At 43.9% G+C, this 16601-nt stretch overlaps 1 protein-coding gene across 1 annotated transcript in view; it reads right to left on the bottom strand.

The window, feature by feature from the left end:
* LOC106579405 (cyclin-dependent kinase 14) overlaps positions 1-10787 on the bottom strand; it is a 216499-nt gene extending 205712 nt beyond the window's left edge. Inside the window, exons 1-2 of the mRNA XM_014159277.3 lie at positions 10331-10787; positions 5572-5603 (exon numbers count right to left, since the gene is read on the bottom strand). Coding sequence (XP_014014752.1) covers positions 5572-5603; positions 10331-10424 — 126 coding nt within the window. The 5' untranslated portion in view covers positions 10425-10787. The remainder of the gene's footprint in view (positions 1-5571; positions 5604-10330) is intronic.
* Positions 10788-16601: the final 5814 nt, after the last annotated feature.

Raw genomic sequence — 16601 nt, 5'->3', positions numbered from 1 at the left:
TGTCAGGTACAGAATAACAAAACAGAAAACAACTACCCACAAAACACAGGTGGGAAAAGGCTGCCTAAGTATGATTCCCAATCAGAGACAACGATAGACACTTGCCTCAGATTGGGAACCCTACTCGGCCAAAACAAAGAAATAGATAACATAGAATGCCCACGCCACATCACACCCTGACCTAACCAAATAGAGAAATAAAACGTCTCTGTAAGGTCAGGGCGTGACAGTACCCCCCCCCCCCCCCCCCGAAGGGTGCGGACTCCCGGCCGCAAACCTGAACCTATAGGGGAGGGTCCAGGTGGGCATCAACCCTTGGTGGCGGTTCCGATTCGGGGCGTTGCCCCCGCTCCGCTCCCTGATCCCTCCGCTTTTGTGTCACCGGACCGTGGATCGTCGCCGGAGGAACCGGACCGTGGATCAACTGGACCGTGGATCAACCGGACCGTGGATCAACGCCGGAGGCTCCGAATTGGGAACCCCCGCTGGAGGTTCTGGACTGGAGACCGCCGCTGGAGACTCCGGACTGCAGACCGCCGCTGGAGACTCCGGACTGCAGACCGCCGCTGGAGACTCCGGACTGCAGGCCGTCTCAGGAGGCTCCGGACTGCAGGCCGTCTCAGGAGGCTCCGGACTGCAGGCCGTCTCAGGAGGCTCCGGACTGAAGGCCGTCTCAGGAGGCTCGGGACTGAAGGTCGTCTCAGGAGGCTCGGGACTGAAGGCGTCTCAGGTGGTTCCGGAATGTAGGCCATCTCAGGAGGCTCCGGACTGGGTACTGTCGCCGGAAGCTCTGGACTGGGAACTGTCGCCGGAAGCTCCGAATTGGGAACCCCCGCTGGAGGTTCTGGACTGGAGACCGCCGCTGGAGACTCCGGACTGCAGACCGCCGCTGGAGACTCCGGACTGCAGACCGCCGCTGGAGACTCCGGACTGCAGGCCGTCTCAGGAGGCTCCGGACTGCAGGCCGTCTCAGGAGGCTCCGGACTGAAGGCCGTCTCAGGAGGCTCGGGACTGAAGGCCGTCTCAGGAGGCTCGGGACTGAAGGCCGTCTCAGGTGGTTCCGGAATGTAGGCCGTCTCAGGAGGCTCCGGACTGGGAACTGTCGCCGGAAGCTCTGGACTGAGAACTGTCGCCGGAAGCTCTGAATTGGGAACCCCCGCTGGAGGTTCTGGACTGGAGACCGCCGCTGGAGACTCCGGACTGCAGACCGCCGCTGGAGACTCCGGACTGCAGACCGCCGCTGGAGACTCCGGACTGCAGGCCGTCTCAGGAGGCTCCGGACTGCAGGCCGTCTCAGGAGGCTCCGGACTGCAGGCCGTCTCAGGAGGTTCCGGAATGTAGGCCGTCTCAGGAGGCTCCGGACTGGGAACTGTCGCCGGAAGCTCTGGACTGGGAACTGTCGCCGGAAGCTCTGGACTGGGAACTGTCGCCGGAAGCTCTGGACTGGGAACTGTCGCCAGAAGCTCTGGACTGGGAACTGTCGCCAGAAGCTCTGGAACGGGAAGGCGCACCGGAGGCCTGATGTGTGGGGCTGGCACAGGTGGCGCCAGACTGGTAACACGCACCTCAGGGCGAGTGCGGAGAGCAGGAACAGGACACACCGGACTGAGCAGGCGCACTGGAGGCCTAGTGCATGGAGCCGGGACAGGTGGCACCAGACTGGTGACACGCACTTCAGGGAGAGTGCGGGGAGCAGGCACAGGACATACCTGACTGGGAACACGCACTTCAGGGAGTGTGGGGAGCAGGCACAGGACGTACAGGGCTGTGGAGGCGCACTGGAGACCTGATGCGTAGAACCGGTGCAGGATATACTGGACCGTGAAGGCGCACTGGAGGTCTGGAGCGTAGAGCTAGCACAACCCATCCTGGCTGAATACTCACTTTAGTCCGGCACGTGCGGGACGCTGGCACAGGACGAACTGGGCTGTGAAGGCGCACTGGCGACACAGTGCGTAGAGCTGGCGCAGGATATCCTGGGCCGAGGAGACACACTGGAGACCAGGAGCGCTGAGCCGGCACAATCCGTCCTGGCTGAATGCTCACTTTAGCCCGGCAAATGCGGGGAGCCGGCAACAAGCACACCGGGCTGTGAATGCGCACTGGAGATACAGTGCGCATCACCGCATAACACGGTGCCCGACTGGTCACATGCTCCCCACGGTAAGCATGGGAAGTTGGCTCAGGTCTCAACCCTGACTCTGCCAATCTCCCCATGTGCCCCTCGTGCTTCCGTCGTTGCCGTGCTAGTTCCTCGTATCGTCGTCGTTCTGCTCTCACTGCTTCAATCTCCTCCTTCGAACGGCAATACTCCCCGGCCTGCCTCCAGGGTATGATTCCCAATCAGAGACAACGATAGACAGCTGCCTCTGATTGGGAACCATACTCGGCCAAAACAAAGAAATAGATAACATAGAATGCCCACCCCACACCACACCCTGACCTAACCAAATAGAGAACTAAAACGGCTCTCTAAGGTCAGGGCGTGACAATATCTGATGCTGTCTGGCCAAAAAAAGAGTATGACATGCCAGACAGCGTCAGATAAATGGGCTACACATAATGTAATGTCCTCTGCTTAGACAACGATGGCAGTTTTATCAGCAGCACCTGCCTTTTTACTGAAGAAATGTGTATTGTATCCTCCTAGAGTCCAAGTACCCAGGGCTGGGTCGAGAACCAGTCCTTCCTAAATAGCAAAATGGGGTGGAGACCAGACGTAAACCATTGCAATGTTGCAAACTAGCATACGGACCAACTCTCTGCAAAATGTGTCCTATCCGGTCAGAAAACAGTGCCGAACATAACACCTGGGACCAATAGGCATGTGGGGGAGGGTTCTTGAAAACACCCAATCAAAATATTGCCGCTAGGAGCCAGAGGACCATTCAAACTGTTTTTGCAATACAAAATTCTCCACACAGCGACGCGATTTTGGAGGTATGGCAACGTGAGACTACTTCTAAACAAACATATGGAATTGTTTTAAGATGCTCATACCACGGACGATTTAGATATTTGATTTAGAATTTTAGGTTACAAAAATATTATTTGATGAAATATTACATTTGGCCTTACTGCTATTATCCTATAGAAACTAATTGAATGACATATTCATACATGAAAAAACCTATATACCTTTGAAGTGGAAATGCCCTATTCACTTCCATTCATTTTTCACCCTGGTACCGAGTTATCTAATTTGACAAACACTGCTGTAGCTCTGCCACCTTCCGCCAACATCGGTGGATATCTCTATCTTAAACACAGATTATGATGGAGATGTATTTATTGTTTCGAGCGGAGGGGGGGGGGGGGGGGGGAGAATTTATTTTAATATTATTTTAAAATGCCCAGCTCATGAGGTCCATTGATGATGTGAGGCCTGAGGCAATTGCCTCTTCTACCTAATGGTAAGTCCACCAGTGGTCAGATTCTCTATACACAAGCAGGGAGAGACGATGCTCATTATGAACTGACAGGTGGTAGGGAGAGCGGGACAAGGAGAGAGAGAGTGAGAGAAAGAGACAGAGAGTGACAGAGAGGGCAGTGAGCACCAGTCCAGGCCAGTGTTATGTAAAGTCCTAAGAGAGATGTTGATCCGTGGCCTGGACCTCAGAAAGAAAGAGGGTGAAAGGAAAGAAAAGGACAGAGGAACATAGAGAGAGACAGAGAGAGAGAGAGAGACAGAGAGAGAGACAGAGAGACAGAGAGAGACAGAGAGAGAGAGACAGAGAGAGACAGAGAGAGACACAGAGAGAGACACAGAGAGAGACAGAGGGAGAGAGAAAGAGACAGAGAGAAAGAGACAGACAGAGAGCGAGAGAGAGAGAGAGAGAGAGAGAGAGAGAGAGAGAGAGAGAGAGGGCAGCAAAGAGTAATTGCCCATCACTCTTATAATCTGTGTAGGGCTTTGCAAGAATACAGGGACATGGGAGGAGGGGACATCCCCAGAGATTTTACACTACATGACTTCTAAAATCTTAACAACTTGGACGTGGTCACATTTCATGATTTCCTTGTCCCAAATATTTCCTTCCTTCCATCCTCAACCCCAGGACGTGGCTGCTCACATTACACAATGATTCCCTAGATGATCCTGCCCTGCGTTTCTCGGTTGTCGTAGGAAGAAAATGCTGACACGCAAACAGTGAGCTGTTTTATAGGTGTGCACATTATTATGTGCAGAAACATTTTTAAAAAGCCGGAGGCGCAGAATATGAACTTAAAATGAAATAATAACGATAATATGAATTTATCTTTTTGGTTTATGTCATGGTAGGACACAGATGTAATATTGGTAGAGTTTGTTTTGCGTGGTGGGTGGAGATTTCACTTAAGGACCAATGGAATGAGCAAACTGCGCTTATCTGGGGCACCGGGCCATGTAAAACGAACTTGCACATTGAAGGCAGCCAAGTTCTCTCCACAGCTCCACCAATCTGTCCTCCATCACCTCGGTCCACACGGTGCGTGTTGTTGTTGCTTTCCTTTACGCCATCATTGCTTTGGTCTCACATGCTGACTGCTCATTGGCTATTGGCAGCAGTCCTTGCCCAATCTCGTCGTAGCACTGCTCATACTACAAGATGCACAACCAAAATTATCGGGACATATGACAGGGGTCTGGAGAACGCAACAGCCATCATCGGTGCGTCCTTGACCCACTCAAACTATGCGAGTCCCGACGTATTGATCCTAGCCCAAGTTCAAAGGATTTCACCCCGATCTGGGACGGCAAAAACGTGGGGAATTTGTGGCAAAATTGTGTAGTGTAGAGCTGTTCAGTTAGTTAATGCAATCCCTGGTTTGCCTGTAGCATCACCGCCTTCATAAGCTGAACAGATAAGGTTATCATTAACCAAAGCAAGATCAGCAAACATTCACATTGGCTGCTGTCTCCTCAGTCTCTCTACACCTTGTGTACTTGAATTTCCAACTGGAAAAGGGAAAGGCTTAGAGACCACAGGAGTTAAGCCTTATCTTTCACCTAGAACATCTCTTTAGATACCAATCTAAAGCACCGCATTGAGGGCTTGGGAAGAAAATCTATGTTACTTCAACACAAAAGAGCAAGCAAGCAGAATTTCCCTGCCAACGCATTTAACATTTACATCCTAGTGTCTACGGCCTTATCGGCTTCCTCATCAACACACGCGCGCATGCAAGCACACTCACACACACACACGCGCATGCAAGCATTGCTATACATTGGGAAAACATTCTCTAATACTTTCATCATTCTGATGTTAGTTTCTCTGTCCACAGAATAATGTGTCTGGTTGGCTTCCTAGTGACAAACACTGGCCCAGAGGACTAGGACTACTGAGATGATAGGACAGCCCTGATGCAGTACACATAAATACATTACAAATCCTATCTAATGACTGTTCATAGAAATAAATTACTGAACTGCATACAGTACCACCACAGTATTGTCTGTCTATGAATTCAATCCATGATACCACACAATAAACACAATAGGCATTAACATCAAATATTGTTGTATTGCACTGAAAAATGTGCCAATCATTTCACCAGCTGTCCAAATTTCATTGGTTTTGAACTCACCTCATCAAAGCCACTGTCCTCTTTCTTGAAAGCTGAAAATAGAGAGAAGAAGAAAATCAAGCTCACATTGACGTCTTTTGAACAGGGAACAAAAACTGTGACTACAACCACAGTGTGCACTCACTCATAACCCACACACACACGTACACACCTACAGTACGCACACACACAGCCCTGTAATGGTGTCCTGATTTCCTATTCGTGTGATATAGATTCATTATGCTTCCTTCATTAAGGCAGACACTCAGGCAGACAGTCCGAGGTCAATCAACATGCTCCGACACTGGCAGCGTTCAGAAGAAGAGTTTGTTTGTGCTTTATTAGACTGACCTTTCAGACACTGCATCATCATTAGTAGACTAGTGAATGGCTGGGAACACACCTGGGTTCACTTCAAATAGTATTGGAAATCTTTAAATATACTTTAGCTGTGCTTGATCGATCTTGCCTGGCGCAACAGAACCCAATAGAATAGTCCCAAAAGTGCACACCCCACCCACATGGCATTCTAGGCAGGCTTAAACAAATGCTAAGTAATTTTGAAAGATTTCAAACAATATTTGAACCCAGGTGTGGCAGGGAAAGAGCAACACAACACTAGCAGCCCATTGTTGTGACTGAGGAGGTCTTGTCTTCTCTCTCCACTATAAATATAATTACAGGAAGTCATAGTGATTGCACTGGACAGCTATATTCTTCGTATTTATGAAAAGGAAGGTAAACAATGCTGTGTTGCCGGTGTGATTGTTTCCTCCTTGACAGCTAGATGTACTGTATGGCACATTCAGTGCCAACCAGATCTTATCTTTAGCTTTGTTTTTAACTGTGAAAGACAAACCAATCCACATTGCCTGGGAGGAGTGCTGAAAAATGCTTTTCGGAAACATAGCCTAATAAATATATTTTTCATTACAAATTTCTCATAATTAAGTCAATAATAATTATCTGATTGGAGGGTATCACAACTAATCTGTCACAATGAGAAAGGGGAAGTTGCAGATGGGAGTAACAGTATTTTGTTTGGCCTTGATGTAAAATGACTTATTCATGTCAATGGCATTGTTTTGAGGCAGAGTCATCTAGACGCGGAGCCAAAGAATTGCATCTTTCTCATCATAGAACAGAGACACATAGAGGAGAGGAGAATTTCCTCAAAGTAGAAAACACAGCAGGATCATTACAACTACAGTAAATGGGGACTTGAGTCAATACACAAGACTCTGTACCATTGTTATTAGTTTGAACACTCCTTCACATACAAGTCTGACATATTGAACATTTCCAAAACAGAACTAAACATGGACTCGTATTCTAGAACATAAATATAAGATACTGTAAATGATATCACCTGTCTACAAGTCACTGTGTTATACCATGGTAAGGAGGAGCATAGAAAAGAAAGAATAGTCTACATCAACTGCATGCATTTCTGATCATCAAGGAAAGAACTGTGTGGGAGTCATACAACATAAAGGGAGAAAAACAGGGAGACAATTTTTGCCCAACTTCACTCGAAAGTAAAGAAGAAAAAACAAATACTCTCACATTTCAGAAAACCAAATCGGCCCATAACTTCTACTGCTTTCCTTTATATCCTACATGAAACATATCCCCCTTGAAGCTACAACTAAACTAACCTCCTTAAATCACTCAGACTACATTTGTATTCCATGCTTATGGGATGAATGTGAATTTGTAAGCAGAGGAACAAGCTAAAATAAAATGCATGCCATTCTCTTTCCAAACGAAGACGACAAACGATGCAACGTTTCATCCGTGTGGGATATATATATTAATTATTCAACAGTAAAGCAAGTTATTATTTATGGTGACAAAGTAAAATATAAAGGTTAAATAAAGGTTAAATAAAAGTTGTTTTATATATATTGACATATACAGTTGGCCAGGGTTCCACAACTGGCGGCCCACGGGTGATTTTTTTTTTAAAAATAAAATCATACTTTTTTTTATTATTGTTATTATTGTTGGACATAAAAAATAATAATTGGGAAATCGGTTCCAAAGTATTCCCACACATAATACAGAGATATACAGTGTATGCGATCGTGTACAAATGTAAGAAAGGTTTAAAATTCTTATGTTTTAGTCAATTTGCAGTCTACAAATGATTTGTGATTATGTTCCGGCCCCCTGACCATCCGCTCAAGAAAAAATCAGCCCGTAGCTGAATCTAGTTGATGATCCCTGAAGTAGGCCAACAGTCTCATCCCGGCTAACCTCAGAAGGCTGCATTGTCATAGTGATGTACTGTAAATACACAGTAACAGTCAAAAGACAAGGATAGAGTTGTGATTTTGCAGATCCTACTGTACATGAGCTTAGCACAGTTAGCAATTGACATGCAAGGTGGTAGCATAGCCTGGAATAGCAAGGTAGGATAAATAGCCTACAATCATGGTCCACATCAAATTGGACCATGCTTGTAGCTTGATTGTAGCTAGAGCTACAATCATGCCAGCTAGAATGATTGTAGCTGGCAGCATCATTATAAAGTACCCGCAAAACACCAGTCTTAACATCAACAGTGAAGAGGCGACTCCGAGATGCTGGCCTTCTAGGAAGAGTTGCAAAGAAAAAGCCATATCTCAGAATGGCCAATAAAAAGAAAAGATTAAGATGGGCAAAAGAACACAGAAACTGGACAGAGGAACTCTGCCTAGAAGGCCAGCATCCTGGAGTCACCTCTTCTCTGTTGACGTTGAGACTGGTGTTTTGCGGGTACTATTTAATGAATCTGCCAGTTGAGGAGAGGAGGACTTGTGAGGCGTCTGTTTCTCAAACTAGACACTCTAATGTACTTGTCCTCTTGCTCAGTTGTGCACCGGGGCCTCCCACTCTTCTTTCTATTCTGGATAGAGCCAGTTTGCGCTGTTCTGTGAAGGGAGTAGTTCACAGCGTTATACGAGATATTCAGTTTCTTGGCCATTTGTCGCATGGAATAACCTTCATTTCTCAGAACAAGAATAGACTGACGAGTTTCAGAAGACAGTGCTTTGTTTCTGGCCATTTTGAGCCTGTAATCGAACCCACAAATGCTGATGCTTCAGATACTCAACTAGTCTAAAGAAGGACAGTTTTATTTCTTCTTTAATCAGAACAACAGTTTTCAGGTGTGCTAACATCATTGCAAAAGGGTTTTCTAATGATCAATTAGTCTATTAAAATGATCAACTTGGATTAGCTAACACAACGTGCCATTGGAACACAGGAGTGATGATTGCTGATAATGGGCCTCTGTACGCCTATGTAGATATTCCATTAAAAATCAGCCGTTTCCAGCTACAATAGTCATTAAAACATGAATAATATCTACACAGTATTACTGATCAATTTGATGTTATTTTAATGGACAAAAAATGTGCTTTTCTTTCAAAAACAAGGACATTTCTAAGTGACCCCAAACTTTTGAACAGTAGTGTAGGTTAAAGGATTATGGTTAGGGTTAAGGGAAGGGTTAACTAGAAGGGTTAAGGTTAGTATTAGGGTTATGGGGAAGGGTTAGCTAACATGCTAAGTAGTTGCAAAGTAGCTAGAATTCTAAACTTGTCCATGATGAGCTTTGAACTCGCAACCTTTCCACCCCGACCAACCACCCTACCTTCGTTTTTGTTGCCATAAGTAACAATCTGTCTTATGTAATCATACCAAAGGTAACATATTGTACTAATTTGAGGGTCCAGAATTTTCAATTACTATGTTACGTCTAGTCTATGAGACCAGGCTGAACTATGATGTGACATTGAGTGTGAGTGTATTATTAGGACATGTATGGAAATAATAATATCTACTGGAATACATTAGGGATGTCGCATTATGACTTGGTTATAAGAAGCCTAACTTCTCAAACTAAGCTGTAACGCTCTTTGTTAAACCGTCCGTGAAACACAGACAGACAGTGAGTGATCAATCAATGCCTATATAGTGCAGTGCACCACGTTGATGCGCTGATGCAGATATCAGCAGCAACAGTGACCAACATGGACAAGGACAATCCATGCAGCAGAAAAGTCAATGCCGACCTTTTTTTTCATGCAGCCTCATATTGGTAAATGTTCCCTATTCTTGTTGCATCTGAGCCGTTAATTTGGGGGGAGACAAATCACATAGGGGGTGAATTTTGGTGAGCCTTTAATGCACCAAACCGTATAGACCAACACCGGGATGAGAGAGAGAGATAGAGAGGGAGAGAGAGAGAGAGGGAGAGAGAGAGAGAGAGAGAGAGAGAGAGAGAGATGCAGTGTGTGTACCTGCTTAGATGCCTGAGTTTACGCACGCGGACCATTTGGATAGCAAGCTTCTTCCAGTTTTACAATAAGCACATCGGCAATTACCGATGTTTATATGGCAGTAATGATAACACTCAACATGAACTAACCATTTACAATATTCACATAGCTAATATGACAGCCATGTATTTAGAATGCAATCTGGTTAATGTAATTTACCGTCACAGTGTAACAATGTGTTGAATGGCAGCATCACAATGACAGTTATTGCCATAATGCATCATCGTAATGTCGTAAAAGTGATTGCCACAAGTGTGAATGCCACCTGTGTTTTTTGTGTAAAGCTTTTTGTAATAGTGAAATTCCGCTATCGTCCCGACTAGCTGGGGTGGACATTATTAGAATAACTTAGTTCCCTAGGCTACAGCAGCACCGTTTTCCATAACCGTTAGTACTGCGATAGGCTATGCATTGTTGCACTATAACCGCTACAGTAGGGGTAGGCTACTTACCTATGCGACTGAAGCTCTCTGACAAAGTTCTTCGCAACTTTTTCATTTTGCCGATTTTTTCAGAAGGTTGCGAAGCTGGCATCAGGTCACACATCTTGACGGTTGTATTGTAGCAGACAGTGATCTTCGCACAACTGGAGAGGAGAACAGGGTTCAAACCAAGGGGTTCTCCGTTCCACTACGCTGTCAAAAAACAGGAAACGTTTATGCTAACGCTTTTGTTTTCAAAAACACATTGGTGTACTCTTCTCAGGTTTTCTTTGTATCCAACTACATTTCTAAAGTCGGGATTTTCCACAAGATGCCGAGTATGAAGCTGTAAAATAAAACATGCGCTGGCTGATTCTCTGTTCTCTCTCTGAAACTGAACGGGTTGTTGAGTTCTTTCTTTCTCCCAGTCTCTCTCTCACTCACTCTCTGCTCTGCTCCCCTGCAATCTGGTTGTCATTTTTGGGATTCTCTCTCTCCGGTTTGCGAGAGGGAAGAAAAAATACACTCCAGCAGAGCTGCAAGCCCCGCCCAGGATACCCAACGATTGGCCAAATAAGAACAGGGGATTCTGTGATTTGCCAATGATCTATCAATCATGCTTTTGTGCCGCTCGAATACAAAAAATATATAAAAAATTTTTGCGCAGGGAACCGCTCAGGGAACCGCTGTTCAGATAAAAGTAACTCACAAACTATACTGTGGCATTTAGCCTACCACAATTAGTTTGGCTATTGTTGATTTATCAAAAAGATCACTTAGCCAATGATGCAAATAACCTAATAATAACAATAATATCGAATACGATCAGGAATGTCTTCCAAATATCCTTTGTTTTAAAATATGATTGGATTATTTGATAATTTCATTGTAGTGTTGGGGTGTGTGAAGGGATGTTTGGGAAGTAGGCCAACCCTAGTAGGAAACCGTTAGAATGTATTGAAACTTTATGCAAAAAATGTTTTTATCACAGGCTCTAATGCTATCTGAGAGGTGTCGAACTTGATATTAGGCCTACACCTGTTAATACAATTTCGCTTAATTTTCATTACCAAAGGACATGATGAGTCAGAGGACATTGCCAGTCAGCCGCATATGCGCATTAAGCGCATTTGGCATCTCCAAATGATTGGTTACACATGGAGTCATACATTTATTGGATTTTAAGCAAACGCACAGATGCCAGTTTACATTTTATATATTTCAACGTGAACTCCAAAGACAACTGTTTTCTCCCACCTAGTTTCCCTTGGTGGTGCAAATCTCCACCGAGGACCGTGAGAATTAAACCTGAAACAAAGCTGAGTTCAAACTGTCAATTATGTCAGCGAATGCGAATGTATAACACCTGTATTCTCTGATATGTCTGATGGCAGTATCAAGCACCTGTTTTGAGACCCACCTGTTTAGCTAACAAAAAATATATATTTATATATATACCATACTGTTCAAAAGTTTGGGGTCACTTAGAAATGTCCTTGTTTGTGAAACAGTTTTCAGCTGTGCTAACATCATTGCAAAAGGGGTTTCTAATGATCAATTAGCCTTTTAAAATGATAAACTTGGATTAGGTAACACAACGTGCCATTGGAACACAGGAGTGATGTTTTGTGATAATGGGCCTCTGTAGCCTATGTAGATATTTCATTAAAAAACAGCCATTTCCAGCTACAATAGTCATTTACAACATTAACACTGTCTACACTGTATTTATGATCAATTTGATGTTATTTTAATGGACCAAAAAAGTGACCCCAAACTTTTGAATGGTAATGTATAGACAGTACCATTCAAAAGCTTGGACACACCTACTCAATGAAGGGTTTTTCTTAATGTTTTACTATTTTTTACATCAAAACTATGAAATAACAAATATGGAATCATATAGTAACCAAACAAGTGTTAAACAAATCAAAACATACTTTAGATCATAGATTCTTCAAACTAGCCACCCTTTACCTTGATGACAGCTTAACACTCTTCGCATTCTCTCAACCAGCTTCATGAGGTAGCCACCTGGAATGCATTTCAACTAACAGGTGTCCAAATTGGAGATTTTTGGTTCCAACCGCTGTGTTTTTGTGAGACGCAGAGTAGGTGAACGGATTATCTCCACATGTGTGGTTCGCACCGTGAAGCATGGAGGAGGAGGTGGGATGGTGTGGGGGTGCCTTGCTGGTGACTGTCCGTGATTTATTTAGAATTCAAGGCACACTTAACCAGCATTGCTACCACAACATTCTGCAGCAATACGCCATCCCCTCTGTTTGCTCTTAGTGGGACTATCATTTGTTTTTCAACAGGACAATGACCCAAAACACTCCTCCAGGCTGTGTAAGGGCTATTTAGCCAAGGAGAGTGATGGAGTGCTGCATCAGATGACCAGGCCTCCACAATCACCCGAGCTCAACCCAATTGAGATGGTTTTGGATGAGTTGAACTGCAGAGTGAAGGAAAAGCAGCCAACAGGTGCTCAGCATATGTGGGAACTCCTTCAAGCATTCCTCGTGAAGCTGATTGATAGAATGTCAAGAGTGTGCAAAGCTGTCATCTTGGCAAAGGGTGGCTACAATGAAGAATCTGAAATATAAAATATATTTTGTTTAACACTTTTTTGGTTACTACATGATTCCATATGTGTTATTTCATAGTTTATGTCTTCACTTTTATTCTACAATGAAGAATATAATAAAAATAAAGAAAAAACCCTTCATCGAGTGTCCAAACTTTTGACTGATACTGTAATATATAATTTTTTGTTGTTGTCATGCATGTTATTTTCGCTTTAATACGTGTCACATATTAGTTTGCAAACAATGTAAAAAAATATATATAGAGAGTTAATAAAGCCACATACAAACATGGTCTCTTTTTTGCTTTCTTGAGTAAGGCAGCTCCAAAATGCAGATGATTCAGCCTAGCTCAGTGCTTTCTGTGGTGGAGGGGCAGCCAGTGGAAAGTACAGAGCTTAGGCATTGGTAATCTTCTCTAGTTTCTAGTTTTTTGGCTCAGTGTTCTGTCACTCATGGGGACACTATGTCACCACTGAATCTATAGGGAGAGCTAGGCAGTACAAGCCCCCTTGGATCCTAAAGATTAAGGAGGCCATGGATTCAACCTTGTTTTTTTCAGAGTTCCCAAATGTCTTGAAAGCAGCATAAATCCAGAGAATGCCAGACTTTGATGACAAAGTTTCATGAAAAAAATTGCCCACAAGAAGGATCGCTGCACCACCTTCCTGTTCAAGTGAGCACAGCACAACAACAGTGAGTCCTAAAATGTCTTGTATGGTGTTGCATAAATTATGTCATATGCCAGAGAAATATGTATACTATAGCTAAGAAAGCAATGTTAAGTGTATGTTGTGTATTACGCTGTTAGTAGCCCATGTGGCTCGCCCTAGTAATTTGGTCCCTTTCCCCCTCACAACTTATTGTACTGTTCTGACTTGGTGGTGCATATGTAGCCTACAGACTGTTTTAGAGAAATTGTATGTAAAAAAATGTATTTAACCTTTATTTAACTAGGCAAGTCAGTTAAGAATAAATTCTTATTTACAATGATGGCCTACCAAAAGGTAAAAGGCCTTCTGTGGGGACGGGGGCCTGGGATTAAAAATAAATAATTAAATACAATATAAATATTGGATAAGAGTGTCCATGATTGAGTCTTTGAATGAAGAGATTGAGATAAAACTGTCCAGTTCGTTCCAGTCGCTACCTGCAGCGAACTGAAAATAGGAGCGACCCAGGGATGTGTGTGCTTTGGGGACCTTTAACAGAATGTGACTGGCAGAACGGGTGTTGTATGAGGAGGATGAGGGCTGCAGTAGATATCTCAGAGTGAGGCCTAAGAGGGTTTTTATAAATAAGCATCAACCAGTGGGTCTTGCAACGGGTATACAGAGATGACCAGTTTACAGAGTATAGAGTGCAGTGATGTGTCCTATAAGGAGCATTGGTGGCAAATCTGATGGCCAAATGCTAAAGAACATCTAGCCGCTCGAGAGCACCCTTACCTGCCGATCTATAAATTATTTCTCCGTAATCTAGCATGGGTAGGATGGTCATCTGAATCAGGGTTAGAATTGTCATCATCGAATATTGTAAGAGCTTTCATTGTCTGCTTATATGCCCCCTTCATTTATCCTATGGTTCTGACTTGGTGTACAGGGAGACTACTGTAAGAATGGCCCATGTTCTGAATTCTATCGCTGTACATTTCAAAAGTGCTGAACAAATAGTTATATTGACTACGTACGTCTTAGCTCGCTCCTTAATGTCTTAATCGAAAAAAATTGTGGGAGTTTGCTCCACCAAGATTTACATGCTAAAATCTCCACTGGTATCAAGTACCACTGATCTTATCTGAATAGAATGAGCAGAGTTAGGAAATGAGGCTTATGACATGGTACAAACATGATCTCCCCTTCCTGATGTCAAGGTTTTAAAGCATAGGCAAGGAACTGCTCTGTTCCCCAGCCAAATTTCTTTGGGAAACATGCTAGGAATGTGGAGGGGTTTGTCAAGGCCATGTTGTTTTAATGTACACATACATTCCTCCAGGGAAGGCAGGGTGTCCACTGTCCTATCCAAATCTGAGAACCTACATGGTTCTGTCATTTTTATGACTCAATGGGTTTCATTGTTCAACGAGAACTTCTTCAATACAATTAAACATGATTATAAAGTATAGCCTGCTCCCAGATCTGTTGGTGTTCCTGCCAACTCCAAACACTGTCATGTTTGGCATGTCACTGAGTGACATGGCATTATGGCACAAACAGACTGGCATGATGGCAATGTAAAGTATGCTATGTATTCCAAATCAATTGTGACAGGCTGTCCAGGGTCGGCCCTGTACATGTGAAAGGGAAATCCTTTGAGGTATTCTTATTCAATGTGTAACCCATATGAGACTGCCAATGAGTCAATTACACGATTACCCTATAAACAGGTGCACGGCATGTCTGCCCAAGAACCTCTTTATAACTGTTCAATAAAACCAATAAAAGTGATGAGCCTCAGATGAATTGATATGTCCTTAAATCTGCCTTGGACCACTCCAGAGTGGTAAGGCATCCACCTTAGTGTTTCATAATCACCTGATTTGACTTCTCTTGCTCAGTATTTTCACCGTTTAAAAACGTCTGATCTGGTCTGGGTGTTGTCAGTCTGGGTGTTGTCAGTCTGGGTGTTGTCTGTCTGGATGTTGTCAGTCTGGGTGTTGTCAGTCTGGCAGTCTGGGTGTTGTCAGTCTGGGTGTTGTCAGTCTGGATGTTGTCAGTCTGGATTTTGTCTGCACTGCAAATGATGGAACTGAATAAAAGCTTTTCAGGAGATTTGCATGTCAAATCGGCTGGGCCTGTCCTTGTAGATTTAGACTGTGCACGTGTGCAGAAGCTGCAACAACAAAGCATCGACTAGCATTAGAATTAGATTCGATTAAAGATAGCAGTTTTGCCACTAGCCTAACCAAGTGTACACTCTCATATTTGAAACACATTTCCAACTGTTTTTGTGAGGGACTAGATCTACAATATACCTTTTTTACTAACAGCATTATCAAGTCCCTGCAGATTTTTAAACAAAGTTATAGGGATACTTCGGGATTTTAGCAATGAGGCCCTTTATCTACTTCCCCCAGAGTCAGATGAACTCGCGCATAGCATTTCTCTGTCTCTAACTGATGTTAGAGGAAGTTTCGTGAGCCAATGGGAACTATACTGAACAAAAATATAAACACAACATGCAACAATTTCAAAGATTTTACTGAATTACAGTTCATATAAGGAAATCAATTGAAAAAATGTATAAGGCCATAATCTACGGATTTCACGACTGGGAATACAGATATGCATCTGGTCACAGATAACCTTAAAAATATTTAGTAAGGGCGTGGATCAGAAAACCAGTCAGTATCTGGTGACAACCACTTGCCTCATGCAGCAAGACATAGCTGCTTCGCATAGAGTTGATCAGGCTGTTGATTGTGGCCTGTGGAATGTTTTCCCAATCCTCTTGAATGGCTGTGCAAAGTTGCTGGATACTGGAACACACTGTCTTACACATCGATTCAGAGCATCCTAAACATGCTCAATTGGTGACATGTCTGGTGAGTATGCAGGCCATGGAAGTACGGGAACATTTTCAGCTTCAAGGAATTGTATATAGATCCTTGCAACTTGGGGCCATGCATTACCATTCTGAAACATGAGGTTATGGTGTCAATGAAAGGCACGACACAATGGGCCTCAGAATTTCATCACGGTAGCTCTGCATTC

The sequence above is a fragment of the Salmo salar genome, chromosome 02 (genome assembly GCF_965601325.2).
Source record: "Salmo salar chromosome 02, fSalSal1, whole genome shotgun sequence".
Lineage (NCBI taxonomy): Eukaryota > Metazoa > Chordata > Actinopteri > Salmoniformes > Salmonidae > Salmo > Salmo salar.
The sequence above is the reverse complement of the archived record's forward strand: the minus strand, read 5'-3'. Positions and strand labels throughout refer to the sequence as shown.